The 15,678-nt window shown below is 44.1% G+C and overlaps 5 protein-coding genes across 5 annotated transcripts; 1 reads left to right on the forward strand and 4 right to left on the reverse strand.

The window, feature by feature from the left end:
- Window positions 1–26: 26 nt before the first annotated feature.
- PCYB_051580 (hypothetical protein) lies at window positions 27–845 on the reverse strand (the record flags this gene model as incomplete). The annotated part of the gene is made up of 4 exons (XM_004221039.1): window positions 27–85; window positions 222–377; window positions 497–583; window positions 806–845. The coding sequence occupies 4 exons, from the start codon at window positions 843–845 to the stop codon at window positions 27–29; spliced, it is 342 nt and encodes a 113-aa protein (XP_004221087.1).
- A 525-nt stretch (window positions 846–1,370) lies between these two features.
- PCYB_051590 (hypothetical protein) lies at window positions 1,371–2,105 on the forward strand (the record flags this gene model as incomplete). The annotated part of the gene is made up of 2 exons (XM_004221040.1): window positions 1,371–1,458; window positions 1,633–2,105. 2 exons carry the CDS (start codon window positions 1,371–1,373, stop codon window positions 2,103–2,105), a joined length of 561 nt encoding a protein of 186 aa, XP_004221088.1.
- A 788-nt stretch (window positions 2,106–2,893) lies between these two features.
- On the reverse strand, window positions 2,894–3,961 carry PCYB_051600 (translation initiation factor IF-3; the record flags this gene model as incomplete). Its single annotated transcript, XM_004221041.1, has 4 exons — window positions 2,894–3,112; window positions 3,240–3,306; window positions 3,531–3,601; window positions 3,788–3,961. The coding sequence occupies 4 exons, from the start codon at window positions 3,959–3,961 to the stop codon at window positions 2,894–2,896; spliced, it is 531 nt and encodes a 176-aa protein (XP_004221089.1).
- Window positions 3,962–4,643: 682 nt separating this feature from the next.
- PCYB_051610 (hypothetical protein) lies at window positions 4,644–6,193 on the reverse strand (the record flags this gene model as incomplete). Its single annotated transcript, XM_004221042.1, has 6 exons — window positions 4,644–4,766; window positions 5,031–5,174; window positions 5,235–5,408; window positions 5,672–5,767; window positions 5,985–6,043; window positions 6,121–6,193. 4 exons carry the CDS (start codon window positions 6,191–6,193, stop codon window positions 5,235–5,237), a joined length of 402 nt encoding a protein of 133 aa, XP_004221090.1. The 3' UTR covers window positions 4,644–4,766; window positions 5,031–5,174.
- Window positions 6,194–7,844: 1,651 nt separating this feature from the next.
- Window positions 7,845–13,519, reverse strand: PCYB_051620 (hypothetical protein; the record flags this gene model as incomplete). Its single annotated transcript, XM_004221043.1, has 2 exons — window positions 7,845–13,140; window positions 13,275–13,519. 2 exons carry the CDS (start codon window positions 13,517–13,519, stop codon window positions 7,845–7,847), a joined length of 5,541 nt encoding a protein of 1,846 aa, XP_004221091.1.
- Window positions 13,520–15,678: the final 2,159 nt, after the last annotated feature.

Below are 15,678 nucleotides of genomic sequence, written 5' to 3' on the forward strand. Positions count from 1 at the left end.
TCTTTTTTTTTTTTTTCTCTTTCTCATTACAGTGGTTGAAAGGGCAGTCTCAGCGCAACTGGGTCATAGTATTTACATAAATTTCCTAAAAGGGGAAGGTGAAAAATATAAAAGTTACATTTGCGCAGTTGTTAGGGTAGGGCTACCCATGTGCTGATGTTTCTTTGGAGTATTCCCATTCTGTGTGGGGCCACCTTCCCCCTGTGTGGGCACGCCCTTACCGATGTACTTCATTGACAAATTGTAACCCATGTCGTTGTAAAACAGCATTTGCTTTTCCATAAATCGTCTTCTACTTTCGTTGGACACATGCATAGTATCAAAAAAGGAGATTTTCATGTACCTGTAGCCGTAGTAGGCGCCGTAATAAAAGAGGCCTACGAAAAGGGGGGAGGGTAGGGGGAGATAGGGCACATTATATTGGGTAACTTCACAAAATGTTTCTTTTCAGAATGACTGGTGCACTGTGCACACAGAGTGAGTGCTCATATAGTACCTCCACATATTCCAAACAGCACGCTGTGGGTTATGCTCGGACCCTTAAGGGCGTGATAAACCCCGCTGCAGAGGCGTCTACAAAATCCTGGAGAGAAAAGGGAAAGGGTGACCACATAAGTTAACACCTACTGAGGGGTATGCACAGATGGGTCCAAATGTTTCACCCAGCTGTCGCCTATTTGGGGTGTCATGAACGGGTGATTCTCCCTATGCCCTTATCCGCCAATTAGGCCCCTTTCTTTTTTTTTTTCCCGTTTCTACACAAATTTGATGAGCACTGAAGGGGACGTGCAAAATGTGATGTTACCTGCTTTCTTCTGTTTCTCCTCCACCACGTTATTTGCCATTTTAGCGCTACGTGCGGATGGCCACGAAATAGGCAATGTAGTAGTGTGGGCAGGGTAAGGTAACAATCGATCGTTCCAAACTTGAAGATAAAATAAAAGAGTTCAACGCGGGTGAGAGGAAAAAAAGGTTACGTAATGGTGCTGCTCATCTGTTTAAGGAGCTGGAAAAAAAAAAAAAAAAAACAACAAGAAGCAAACGAGGGGACTGTTGAGCGGCCAAACAAATGAACAAAAAGGAAACCATCGAACGCACCAATTTTGTGCATCGTTTCCTCTACCCGCATACACGCGTGCTAGTACACCACATGGAGCCCGGTGCATTATATGCCCCTTTTTAATTGCCCATGGCGGGAAGCGCTTATATGGCAAAAACGTGAAGCACTAAAATGGGGGAGGCCCCGCAGATTGATTTCACTTTTCAACCGTCTCCCTTACCACCTCGTGGTCTCTCCACCTCCTGTTACATTTTGTTCATTTCATTTTGACTTCCTTGCCAGTTGGTACCCCAATGAGTTAAATTCCAAAATGCACACGGAGAGAGGTGAGCGAAAGGAGGCCCTCCTCACCTTTTTAAAGATATCCAATTTGATCGAAGAGGACCACCTGGAACGAAGTTGAATATATGGTTTTTCCCCTTCAATCCATCACCTTTTTCCGAGCCGCTTCTCCGCCCGTTCACCGCCTTTTCCCGCCGCTTCTCCGCCTTTTCCCCTCATTTGCCTCGCATTTCCACTTTCTACGAACTGCCCCAAACCAAACCAACCTTTCATTACGCGGGTACGTGAAGATATGTCGAAGAAAAAAAAGAACGCGAAGAGGAAGAATGGCAGCAGCATAGTGTACTCCCACCCCAAAATTACATCCACCATTTTATTATGTTCATGTTACTTCTTCTACCAAATATTTGGAGTAGTGTACGTGATCCTTGTTCTTATTGCCATTATTTTTTTAAACCTTGACCACACGAGCGATGATGGTGGTAGCGGGGGAAACGCCATAAGTGCGTACTCCATATTCAACAAGGGAAGAAAATACCTTATTGGTGATTTAAGAATGAACCAAATTGAGACAGAGTTGCGAAACAGGAAATTTAACAATGACGACAGTGACGATAACTTTGTTCGATACGATGACATCGATAAAAACAGATTTTACGTCAAGGGGTCTTCCAAATATAACAACAAATTGTGCACCTGTGGGTCCAACAAGAAATTTAAAAAATGTTGTGGAGCTATGAAAAACGATTTATCAGATTATTGAAGGGGGAAAAAAAAAAAGGAAGAAGTAAGAAGGAAAAGGAAAAGGAAAAAGGAAGAAGGAAGAAGGAAGAAGAGGCAACTCCAGACAACCAACTTGTTGACATTTTTTTCCCCCAATGTGGGCGCTCTTTGTGTGGGTATGATACTTATACACACATTTGAATGCCCAAAGGAAAGAAGTTTACTTTTTACCCCATGTGATGAAGGGACACACTGCGTACGTTATAGTTCGTCAACGTTTGGCCAGTAGATACACGCCCCCCCATGCACCTTATGCGCGCGTGTATGCAGGGGCGCTTCCAAACAGGCAGGGTATTTTTCTGCACACGGGAACCCCCCGTTGTAATGTATTTTTTTTAATTTTTTAGTTAATAGTGCGCCCTGAAAGGGGGAAGCGCAACAAATCGTGATCTGCAACAAGTGGTCAGCCACGACAAACTTTTAAAACTCCCTTTCAATTGCCGCCAACGTGATGCCAAGTAGCCAAGGCGCACACTCAGAAATGCGACTTGTTCCAAGCTGAGCGGGAAAAACCCCACAAGCCAAGTGAACAAAATTGAGGAAAGACCAAAAAGGTTGTTCTCCCCACACATGCACATAAACTCGCATTTAAAATAGACGGGGGAGCATAAATGCTGATTTCACACAAAAAAAAAAAAAAAAACAAAGAAACAAAGAAATGTCACTTATAGATGACCAAACTGTTGTGGCGATTTGCTCTTTTTCACGTGGCTCCAGACACGTACGGAGATACACATCTACTTTTGCTTACCCTTACACGTGTGGGCCCTATTTAATGCCTCCTCCTCCTCCTCCTTCCCCCCCGAGTGAGCTTTCATTTTTCCTCTTGGCCTTCAAATTAAACAACTGAGACACCACATTGCCGTTCTGCCGCATGGTCTCCGAGTTGCCATAACTTTTTAATTCTTCGGAAATTTTTGCGAAAATTTTTTTTACATTTTCAACATTGGTGTATTCCCTTCCCTTCAGCGTCAAAATGAATTTTACCTGACGGGGGGAAATGTTGCGAATTTTTTTTGCGGAGGCTACAGTCAACCCACAAGTAAATTTGTACCATCGTACATATGTTGGTGCATTTTCTTTCCACACACAACTGTGTGAAAGAAGCGCTTACTCTGTGTCTTCTCAGCAGAAACTGCTTCGCTGAATTTATCTTTATAAGCAAATCGTTGGTCCCAATTCTACGAAGAAGGTGTTGGGGTGCGCACAGATGAGGGCTAGCGTAGGAGTGGTCACGAAAAAACAGCCATGCGGGATGATAAAGTGCACATAGCCGCGGATGGACACATGTACGGATGGACACATGTGCGGATGGGCACGTACAGATGGACACGTACAGATGGACACGTGCAGATGGACACGTGCAGATGGACACGTACAGATGGACAACTCGCTTCCCCATTACCTCGGCGTTATTCGCAACTGCTTGACGACCTTGTTTTCCGCCTTGAGCTTCAGCTGCTTCATTTTCTTTTCCTTAATTGTAAAAAGTGGAGTTTTTTTATTTCTCTCGCGGGTTTGCGTCTGTATTCGGCGAGGTGGCTGTGCGTGTCCATGGGCACAAGTTGGGGTGTCACGGACGTTTCTCTGGGTTAAGCAGCTTTACCAGGCGAACGCTTCTTACACCACATAACCTTGTGCGGTGCTCTCCGCTCAGCCTACCTGCATGTACCGTTCGCGCCCCTCGGAGTAACTCGATGCATCATTCGATTCCTTCAAGTAAAACAATTTTGTACAGCACACCTTGGGGATGTAAAAGCAGCAGACGTACTTGCTATTCCTCAGGGAAAATATAAACACATGTGCCAGGACGAAAAAAAAAAAGTTACTTAACATTATAAAATGTTCATGGGAAAAATGAGAAAATGAGGGAACACCCAAGCACACAGGTTGGGTAAGCGCGCTGGGCCTCAGGAAGTCATTTTTTCCGAGTAACTAAACCATGTGGGGGGCTGAGTTCCAAATTGTATTTTTTAAAAACACGTTAAAAAAAAAAAAGGGTTGAGGGGGTAAGATAAGGGGAAGTTTTTTTGTTCACTGCATGTATGTGATGGAGCACGCGAAATGGGAGAGAGAAGCAGCAAAGGCGCACAAACACGGGTTGGAAAAGTGTTTAAAAAGTATGCTTCAAAATGGGCTTCAAAACGGGCTTCAAAATGGACTTCAAAATGAGCTTCAAAATGGACTTCAAAATGGGCTTCAAAATGGACTTCAAAATGAGCTTCAAAATGGGTCCCAAATGTGTCATCAACACTTGCAACTAACACGTTTGAGGAAGAATTGCTGCGGGGCTGGGAAATACCGCCAGCGCTACTAACCCCGCTAACAGTGTCTCCGTTTGTATACCTCTCCCCCCAAAACTCCTAACATAGATAACCCCTTTTCTTTTATTCATAATTTACGATTTCGCGTTTTAAAAAGGCATGCGAATATGTGCGCAGAGCGCGTCTATACATATTGTTCACATAGAGAGGGCAAAAAATGGACGAAAAAAAAAAAAAAAATTAAAAAAAATTCGCTAACGCTCCTTCCTCGTGGTTATTAAAAAATTAAACATGTTCGCATATGTTCTCGAATTGCAGTCGTAAAATTTTTCCTTCTTCCTGTAGAGGTCCAACAATTCGTACGCGTCCATGTCGAACTGGCAAAACAGGGGGGCAGGAAAAAGAGGCATAATGTGGGGGATAGAAATTAAGCACCCATCCATGGAGCCCAAATTGCCAAAAAGAAAAAGGAAAACAAAAACGAAACGAATAAACTCGTTTCACGGTGGCGCCGTCGGATGAGCTAATTTTAACAAAAATGGGCAAATTGGCAAATGGGCAAATTGGTAAATGGGCAAATGGGCAAATGGACAAATGGGCAAATGGGCGGGGATCCCTTTTCATGCTCTCTGCTCGCGCACGGGGCGCAGAACGGCCAAAACGAAGGCAACACTTACGTCGTCTTTTATGCTCGCGTTTGCGCCATATTTTATCAGTAGGGTAAAAAATTCCGAAAACCCATTTTTTATAGCAATGTGCAAAGCCGTGTCTCCTTCCTGACACATTTACGCATGTAGAGGTAGAGGATTATTCATTCTGTTTTTTTGAGTTCCGTACAAATTATTTTAATTGTATGTTTTGGTAATTTTAAAAAAAAATGGCCCCCTTAATAGGACGTATTGTAAACGTACCTTATTCTTTAAGTCAATGATCTCCTTGATGCTGTTCCGACAGAGGATATCCAGGCAGTAGACGTTGTTATTTAGCGCGATGATGTGAAGGCAGGAGTCTCCGTTTTCCTGAAAAAAGGGTACAGGACGGAGACAAGTTAGAAATGACTGCAAAAAAAAAAAATAATAAAAGGGCGAAGGAAAGGAGACAAGCACTCCATTTCATATGTAAAAGGGGAGGGGGAAATTTTTTCAACCATCTTCTTAACCCTAGTGTACGTTACCACACCATTGATCTTGGCATTTTTTTAAAAGTATTGTCCCCCTCCTCCCCAGGAATTATATTCCCTTTTCGGTAACCAATCAGTGGCATATTTTCCTCCCCCCCTTACATTAACATGCTTATAGTCACAACCATTGCTTAGCAGAAAATAGAACATGCTCGTGTCTTCATTGTGAGCGCAGATGTGGAGTAAGCTGTTGTTGTTCTGATGGAGCGAGGGTAAAAGCAAATGCGTACATGCATGACTGATTGCACACGTGGATGCGCGTCTCTTTGTATTTCTGTGCAGGCATACACAAATTCGCAGTGAGGAATGTCTGGGCGCAGGTGTGTGTGTGTGGGTGTTCTATGTCACGGTCATGCCCCTTTGCGCACTTAAAAAAATAAAAATAAAAAATACCACATCCGCTATTTATTCTCACCAAAAATTTGCTATTTATGTCATTATTCTTTAGTAATTTTTTCGCTCTCTTTAAGTTTCCTGAGGACGAAGTGTAGGTTGGGAAGTATGACCATAAGTGTACAGGCAAATCTACGCGTTGCTTATATACGACATACCTATGAAAACGCTTAATCCCAAGTCTGACAACTTGTCACGCACGCTGTCGTTGGTTAACGTTACAGATATCATTTTTGTTTAGCTTTCGTTTGAGGGGTGTTCTCAGCTGGGAGCTTTTACGCCGCGCTTCGCCAACTTTGAGGTGGGGCCCCTTCCTTGCAAATGCAGCGCGGTGTTTTTGTTTCGCTTCGTTTTGCTCTGTTTTGTTTTGTTTTTCTTTCTTTATTTATTACTTTTTTTTTTTGCTTTTATTCCCTCCGCTGATAACTCTTCTGTGCACGCACTGCAGATTGTTCACCTGCCCACCATTTTCCGTTGTGCGCTTAATCAGCAGGGGCGCTTGTTTTCCACCAAGAGCGTCTTCCTGCTTCCTCACTCGGTTAAAAATTCAAAAAAAAGTAAAAAAAAAAATGAATAAACAAATAGCATTCTCTTAAGGAGGGTCAAATTTGCAGTCCTGTTTCGCTTCGAAAGGGGGGGAAGATAAAATGGGGGAATTGCAGTGCTCTGTCTTGTTGCGACCTGCCGTTTGCGCCATCCGCGTCAAGTCTCATTTGGTGCAATTTCCGTATTCTTCGCATTTCTTAAATATACATATACATATATGTGTATATTTTTTTTTTTTTTTTACATTTTCCTGCACACATGCGCGCGCCCATTCCCCCCCTTCCGTGGCCCCTTTCACCACGCCATTCGTCCAAATCACAAAATTCACAAGCGCTTGTTTAAATTGTTTACAAACATGTTTCTACACCCCTCCTTTGGATCGTGTAGAACATGAGGTTTTAAAAAACAAAAAAAAAGTTAATGCGTTTTTGCATCATTTTATCATTTTTTTTTTTCTTCACAACAGTTGAGAAGCACACAGGAATTACACACAAACATGTTGGCGCAGAAGCGACCACATTACGCAAATTGGGTGACGTGATACAATGGGGTGACGCGTTACAATGGGGTGACGCGATACAATGGGATGACTCAAAATTGGTCGAAACTGGCGTAGACACACCGCTGCTAAAATTACGCGCTTACATACTCGCACAAGCGTGGCGCCCAAAATAACTCCGGGGGGTCATCTCAAATATCGATGGGCAAATTGTTCTTTAGTCGTTTCTTGCGCTCGTCCATTAGCCACTGCACGAAGGTCCTGCATGGAAGAAAGGCGTAAAAGGGGGAAATGGGGAAAACTCTCACGAAATGGGGGAAATACTCAAAAAATGGGGGAAACTCTCACGAAATGGGGGAAACACTCACAAAATGGGGGAAAATGACGCGGTGTGCAAACAAAGTGAACACTACGGAAGACGTAAGGTCACAAGGTGGATTTCCGCCCAGCAGTCGGAGTGGCCTCCCCGAGGAGACCCCCTCAGCACTAATAGCACTGAACGAAGCGACGTTTTGTGCGCTTACTTCTTCTTTTGGCTTCCCCTGTGTTCCTTCTGCACGTTCGTTTTTTTTAGTTTCTCATTGTCTATAACGAAGTTAAGAGCAACGTCTAGAGGAATATAATTTTCCCTATTGTTTAGTATGTTAATTTTGGGAATTCCGTTGTCCGATGACGATAAAGAACGCTTCAAATGGTTTTCAGCGTATTCACTTTCGCCACTTGCGTCACTTCCTCCACTTCCGCCACTTCCGCTCGATTTATTTGGCATTTTATTTTGTTCACCCTTCTCTAAACCATTCGAATGGTTGTTTTGCTTGTTTTTGTCTCTCCATTCGTTTACCTTTCTTTCTTTTTTTTTTTTTTTTCCACATCCGTTTCTCTCAAACTGGATTCTTTTATTCCCGTCGGATGTTCTTCCCCTGTGCTGCTGTTTTTCTGCACGGCGGGGTTACCTCCCCCCGTGTTATTACCATTACTGCAGCTTGGTTTGTTTCGTGTCCGTTTCTTTTTGGCGAGATGGGCATCCTCCTCTTCAGGTGGGTCATTTTGCAGGGTGACTTCGTCCACGCCGTTTTTTTTTTCTTCCTCCACGGGGGATTCCTCATCCACTTGAGTTTCGCCATCTGATTCGATCGCTCCCTCAGCTTCAGTCTCTCTACCTGGTTCTATCTCCTCGTTTGGTTCTATCTCCTCGTTTGGTTCTATCTCCTCGTTTGGTTCTATCTCCTCGTTTGGTTCTATCTCCTCGTTTGGTTCTATCTCCTCGTTTGGTTCTATCTCCTCGCTTGGTTCTATCTCCTCGTTTGGTTCTATCTCCTCGTTTGGTTCTATCTCCTCGTTTGGTTCTATCTCCTCGTTTGGTTCTATCTCCTCGTTTGGTTCTATCTCCTCGTTTGCTTCCGCCTCCTCTTCTGCTTCAATTTCCTCGTTTGGTTCTATCTCCTCTTTTGCTTCCGCCTCCTCGTTTGCTTCCATCTCCTCTTCTGCTTCCACCTCCTCGTCTGTTTCCATCTCCACGTCTGCTTCCACCTCCTCGTCCGTTTCCATCTCCACGTCTGCTTCCACCTCTTCATCTACTTGCACCTCTTCAAGCGGCTCCCCCGCTCGCGCCCTATTCTGGTGCTTTATCAGTAGCAGCTTGTTCAGAATATTCTCACTGTCCTTTTGTTTGTACGCACTGAAGTCCGGAGGGATACGCGAGCTATCGGGGGCTTTTCTGCCCCCACGCCTCGCTCTCCTTTTGATTAAAGACGAATCGCTAAAGCTACTTTTGTTCATGCCTCCACCATTCGTTTGTGTATTCCCTTGTGTATTCCTTTGCGTATTCCTTTGCGTATTCCCTTGTGCTCGTTTCCTTCTGGGACTCGCTTCGCTGTCGGTCAATATGACCTTCGGCTTCAACAGATTGGGATTTCTTCCCATCTCCTCTTCCCCGTGCGACGAACCGCGTGTATGTCGTGCACCGAGCGAATGGCGTGAATGACGCGCACCGAGTGAATGGCGTGAATGACGTGCACCGAGCGAATGACGTGCACCGAGTGAATGACGTGCACCGAGTGAATGACGCGGGTCTTCCCTTTTCTTCGACACAGATCTGTTAATCTCGTTCAAATAATTGTAGTCGAAATCGTCAAACTTTATTCTGCTCAGTGATATTAAGTCATTGTCAAAACTGTTCGAAAGGGAATCGGAAACTGAAGGGCGTGCCTTCACATTGTGGAAAAAATGATCTGAGCAATCTTGAAGGTAAAAATTATCCCCCACATCGTGGTAGTGACTTTTCATTTGGCTGTTCCATGTCTCTTCATAAAGATTTCTGTACATGTATTTGTAATAGCTTCCATCGCTGGAGTAATCTTCAAAGATGTTTTTCTTCTGTTTGTTCTTTCCCGGTTTTGTTGCGTCTCTCTGCTTCTCCTGTTGTGTCGCCTTCCCGTATTGCACCTCCTTCCCGTATTGCATCTCCTTCCCGTGTTGCATCTCCTTCCCGTATTGCACCTCCTTCCCGTATTGCATCTCCTTCCCGTGTTGCATCTCCTTCCCGTATTGCACCTCCTTCCCGTATTGCACCTCCTTTCCCTTTGCTGCACCTCCGTGTCGACCCTCACGTGCGCCATTCTCCGCTTCTTCCACAGGGACGTTGTCTGCCTGCCCGCTGGAACCTTCCTCCATGACCTTCCTCTCGTTCATCTCCCTGCGAATTCTAATTTTCTCCTCAAAGTCTTTCCTAATCTTTAACTCGTACAACTTCCTCTTCATGTTAATTTCATGCCTCATTCTGTTTTCCTCATCGATTTTCATTTTTTCTTGATTAAAGTGTTCCTTAATCATGCCTAAATTTTCTTTTATCCTTTCATTCGAGTTGGTTCTTTTCCCCTCTCTGTACAACTTCGAATAGCTGTTGTCCCTAGAAAGATTTTCCTTCACTCGTTTAATCACATTTTCATATTTTTTTTTTATTTCCTCAAGGCTATCTATATTCGACACGTGCAGATCGTTTGGACTAGTTTCAACGATGTTCTTTTTGTGCATACCCGTTTGGACATTTGTCGAATAGAAGAGTGGATTTTTCGCTTTGCTCTTAACTCCTACGTTGATTTTTTCCTTCGTCTGAGGCTTCATTTTGCTTATCCTTTCTACGTACTCCTCACCTGACAGTCCTCTCACCATGGAAGGTTTCTTCTTTGTCAAATCTGTTCGTTGCGCAAATTCACCACTGCGGTTGTTCTCCTCCCTTAGGCTATTCACAGGTTGGTTATTTTTTCCCTTTCCTTTTAACTCTTCACTTTCGTGAAGCAGTTGATTTGGGGACCCGCTCACTTTATTGGCTCTTACGTATGGACTCTTACGTGGGGATGACTTCCTCAAAAAATGACGGTATTTTTTTAAAATGTGATCCTCACTGGGGAGTGTCCCTCCTTTATCCTTCTCCTCGATCGTGTCCTTTGTGTTGGCCATACCGACATGTGCAGAATTCTCCTTCTCCTTCTTCTTGCCTTCTGTTGTGGTGAACACCTCAAATTGGGTTTCTCCCCTTTTTTGCACCTTCGTGGAGGTAACTTTCCAACCTTTTTCTATTTCTGCAATCTTTCCGCTACTTCCTTGGCGGGCTGGGCTACGGGCATAGTTCTTACGCAGGTCTCCATTGACGAAGTTTTTATCTTTGCCGCTTTTCATCCGTTCTGTAATTGCCTGATTGGAATGCTTCTCTGTGCGCCCCCCCTCCTCGTTCTGCCAATTTCGCTTGCGGTTGCCGATGCTGTTTCCAGTACCTTCGCTACGAGTTGGTAAGCCATTCCTCCTATACTCAACTGTCTTATCGTTACTTAACGCATAGATGTGCGAATTGGTGGTCTTCCCCTTCGCCTTTTCGGCTTCTGCCCTTTTTTCTCCTCTTTGCTCTACCTTTTTCCTAAGCGATTGATCCAAATGGGGGGCCTCTTCAACTAAATGGGGCAACACTCCATTTCTTGATGCGACACTTCCCCCCAAGGTCGTTTTTCCTCCGACCCTCAAGTTACACTGTTTGTCCCTTTCCTGGCTCGACATCCAGGTGCCTTTTTCCTTCTCTTCCCTCAAAGCGTAACGATTTTCTTCTCCTTTCTTCTTTTCTCCATTCGAACCAATGGCATGTCTTCTTTTCAGGTCTAGATACTTCTCCCTCAAGTCATCCCATTTTTTACTCTGTTCGAATCTAAGCCCATTTCTGCTATAATCCGAAATGGGTTCCACGTGGCGAATGTCTACCTCCTCTCCTTTTTTCCATTGAGGATCCTTTTCCCCTTTACTCAGAACAGAATGTTTAATCTTATCGTAAAGAGAGAGCTCCCTATCTTTATTTTCCACCATCCATGGGGATGGCTTATCACCAGCATGCATGTGTTGTTCACTAGGACGGTTCACCTCAACCGTTTCGTATTTCCCCTGGTTCTTGAAGTTGCGTATGTTTTTTTCCTCAAGTGGGTACTCATTTATATCATCCAGGTGAAGGTAAGAATTTTTCCCCTCATCCGGTCGATGTTCTTCTTTCTTTCCTTGAGGTTTGGTCTCCCCAATTTCGAAAGTGTAACTTAACTTGGTATCCCTCTTTGGTGTCAGCTCTTTATTAGCAGTACCTCTTAACGCTTCTTTACCCCCCAGTGGGGAATTTTTCTCACCAATTTGGTTCTCCCCATTTGTTTTCTCCTCTCTCGCTTCCTTCCAACCTTTGCCGCTACCTTCTCCACCTTCGCTACGCCTCATTCCGTTACCTGCTCCGCCCAGGGGCTCGCTCACATGGTGTAATTCTTTCCTTCCTTCATTCTGCTGATCCTCTCCCTTTCCCTTCTCATCAGATATGCCCTCCTCAAAACCGATCGTCTTCTCCATTTGTTTGACTTGCTCAAACCTTTCTCTGATCTTTTTTTCATCATCCGTGAATGTAGTCTCATTAAACAGTTTATTAAACTGGGAAAATTTTCCATTGGAGGTCCCTTCTGTTGTGCCTTTAATTAGGTTGCCCTGAAGAGCGGTGGACTTCTCAAAATTTAAAGAGTTGCTTTTTTCCGTGCCCACGGGTGCGTCATAACTATTCGAGGCGGGTTCATCATCACACAGGTGGGTGCCACCACGGTTGTTTCCACCCCGGTTGTTGCCACCCCGGTCGATGCCACCCCGGTCGGTGCCACCCCGGTTTGTATCACCCCGACTTGTGTCACCGTTGCTCTTACCCTTTTGAAGGTCCCTCCCCCCGTAGGAGAGACCCCCATGGGTGTCCAGTGTGCTATTCTTCTTTTCCCCTTCGGAGGAGTAATACACCTTGGGGAGATTAAAACTGGGCAAAAGGTTATCTGCTCCGTTGTGTGCATGCAGTTTAATAGGAGGTTCTGACTCTTCCATTTCCTCATTTTTCCTTTCGCTCAAAAGGGATGGAAGCTTTGAATTACTTTTGGCCTCCCCTTGACCATCGCGGTCTTTATAACCCAAACTAATGCCGTAATTTTTCCGAGTTATCAAATTTTCGGAGCTTCCATAATAGTATTCCTTCTTTCGTTGTTCCAAAAGGAGGGGATACCTACTCATATAACTTCGCTCGCCATGTTCACCACTTTTTGTTGGTTCGAAATTCTTTTTCGAGATGCTCTCTCTTGACCAGTTCACACTTCCTTCTCCTTTTCGAGGTGCAGCAATGTCCTGAGTTGAACTTTCTTTCATTTCTTTATGTCCCCTTTGAAGAGACCGTAACGTATCCCACTGGTGATTTTCACCCTTGTGCTTACCATATACTTGGCTCTTTTTACCATCTCGGGGATTCTTTTCCCCCTGCAGATTAATTGCCTGATCTGCGTCTATACAACGGACATTATTACTCCCCCTCAAATTGTGGGTACCATCAAAATGGGAGTTACGCCCATCTTCCTTTGAATTGACTCCGTCACAGTTAACTGAGTCTTCACTACTTGTTCTAACATGCGATAATGTCATATTTTTCCTATACTTGTTTATAATTTCATTTATTTTTTTCCTCTTCAAATTTTGTTCACTATGTTGACTCTTTTCATTCCGTCCGTCTATCCAATGGCGCTTCTTCCCATTCGACGGGGTGACTGTGTTGTCTTCCCTCGTGGAGTTCCCTAATGTGTCATCTTTGTAGCTTTTGTTTTTTTTTTAAAGCAAAATTCCCCATTTGTTGCAGTTCCATTTGTCGCAGCTCCATTTGTCGAAGCTCCCTGTGCCGCTGTCAGCTCATCCGCAGACTGCCCACCTTTGTGGTCATTTCTGTCCCACCCATTTTTCGCTTCCACCAATTTGGCACTTCCATTTTCAAAATGGAAGCGCCTCGGAGGGGGGTTATTCAACGAGGTGTTATTCAACGAGGTGTTATTTTGTCCCGATTTTGTTCTCCCTGCATGGTCATCAAATGGATGGTCCTTCTTTGCTCTCCAACTCTTTTCTTCCCCGATCCCTTGTTTCATCATATACCCGTATTTGTAGTCCACCGATGTCTTTATCGATCTGTAATTGGTCGTCATTTTGGTCGTGCGTTACGCATTGCTGTTGTGTTTGATTGGAGCACCGGGGAGCGATGTATCTACACCTGTGGGTGCACCTGTTTACGCGTGTGCACGTCTATGTAGTCCAATCAATGTGCGCGACCGATGGCGTGCTTATCCGCGTCTGCTGGTGCTCTCCTGCTTAGCGCGCGCGCTCGGGTAGCTGCATTTTGTGTATGTTCCTTCTGACGTCGGTTGGTTCCGCTTGGGAAAGTTGCACGTGAAATATTCTGTCTTCGCCTTTTACGTCTTCGCAACGTTACCGCGTTATACTTTTCTCGGAGTTATTCTCGCCACTGGGTTGATCAAGGAGTGGAGGACCTCGACAGATCGCACCTCTCCGCTGACAAGCGATTCGATTCCGCCCTTGCACCCGCAGAGGTTCCGCGTTGCTGGGGGCACTGCGAAAAAAACACACGCCTTCGCGATTTTTACGCTGTTTTACGCTATTTTACACTTTTGCGCTGCTTACTCTGCGCTACTTTGCGCCGCTTGCAACTTTGCGCTTCCTTTGTCCCTGTACAGGAAAGTCAAGGCAAGGTGAAGCAACCTTGTCACGATATTTACACAGCGCAAAAGTCAACAGTTGCACAACTGGCAGATGGAAAAATACGAATGACAAGAAAACAAAAAAACAAAATAGTCTCACAAATGACAGACACTTGGGGTTAATTAAAAAGCTTGTTAACGGGGGACACTTTTCAAATGTAACAATGTGCGAAGGAAATAGAAATGGAAACGGAAGCGGATTATTCCCCAGTTGGGCAATTCGTTTCACTATCGTTTCATCATTTCGTTGTTTTTTATCCTTCCATTTTTATTTTTATTTTGTTTTATTTTTGTTTTATTTTTGCTTTACTTTGTTTTATTTTGTTTTATTTTGTTTTACTCTGTTTTACTTTGTTTAACTTTATTTTTTTTTCCTGTTCCGCATGTCACTCTGCCGATTCGAAGCTTTACAACATTTCGCCCAAGGGGCTATGGCTATGCCTTCCTCGGGAGGGGACAAAAACATGAATGCCAACTCTGCACCAAGAGGATGCGAGCGGAATGCGCGGTGGCATACTCATTACAATAGCCCCTTTCGCATCATCACGTTTGCGCTGCGCTTGTGTGTTTAAGTACACTAAGCATAATTGTACAATATTTATTGTGCTGTTTTGCTGTTTCGCTGTTTCGCTGTTTTGCCGCTTTGCCATTTTGTCTTTTTTTTTTTTTTTTTTTGCTTCCTCTGTATGCAAATCGCTCGACTGGTTGGAAAAAAAAAATTCCTAAACAGACGCAAATGCTAATCTTTTGTGAAATGAAAAAAAAAGAGCAACAAAGAAAATGTGTAACTGTTTCTTGCATTTTCCAAAATTTGTTTTCAGAAAATATTTTTAAAACACGAAATTGTACGTATTAGACAAAAACGAAACAGAAGAATGGCACAAAACGCGTTGTGCTGTTTTTTTTTTTTTTTGACCTGCGTCAACTTATTGTTCTTTCGTGATGGCTAAAATGAAAGGGGTGACATAACACGTTAGCTGCTTGCGCTCTTTTGAAGGGCGTTGCTTTGTCCTGCTTTGCTTCGCTTTGATTTGCTTTACTTTTTTTTTTTTTTTTTACCTTTTTATTTTGCTTTTTTTTTATTCCCCTCCTGCGTGGCCTATACCCCCCTCAAGTGTCACCCGTTCGCCATGGACGCCCTTCTCGACAAATGTCTACATATTTGCCACTTTGTTGGAGACTGCCATTTTCTCTCAATTTGGTGAAATGGGACGGACGGAAATTTTCCTCGTTTGGCGACGTCGTTTTGGGGGATAACTGTGAAAAGAGCTCACGCGTAAGGGGGCGTATCAAGGGGAACATACACCAACGTGGATGTACGCCAACATAGACATACTCGAAAGTACCCCCCTCAGCCGCAGCGGGAGGAACGACACCCAACAAGTGTCGCCCAATTTTGAGGCAAAATGAGAACACGTCGATCCATTCTATAGACTGAAAAAAAAAAAAAGGCATACAAATTGATGGCATGTCAAAAGGTCAATTACTCTTTCGCGTAAATAAAAATGCGTGCCATTTTGTGGAAACTTTGAAAATTACAAAGGGGGGAAAAATTTTCCGTCGTTTTTTCCCCGTTGCTTCCACAACGA

This window comes from Plasmodium cynomolgi, chromosome 5, assembly GCF_000321355.1.
Source record: "Plasmodium cynomolgi strain B DNA, chromosome 5, whole genome shotgun sequence".
NCBI lineage: Eukaryota > Apicomplexa > Aconoidasida > Haemosporida > Plasmodiidae > Plasmodium > Plasmodium cynomolgi.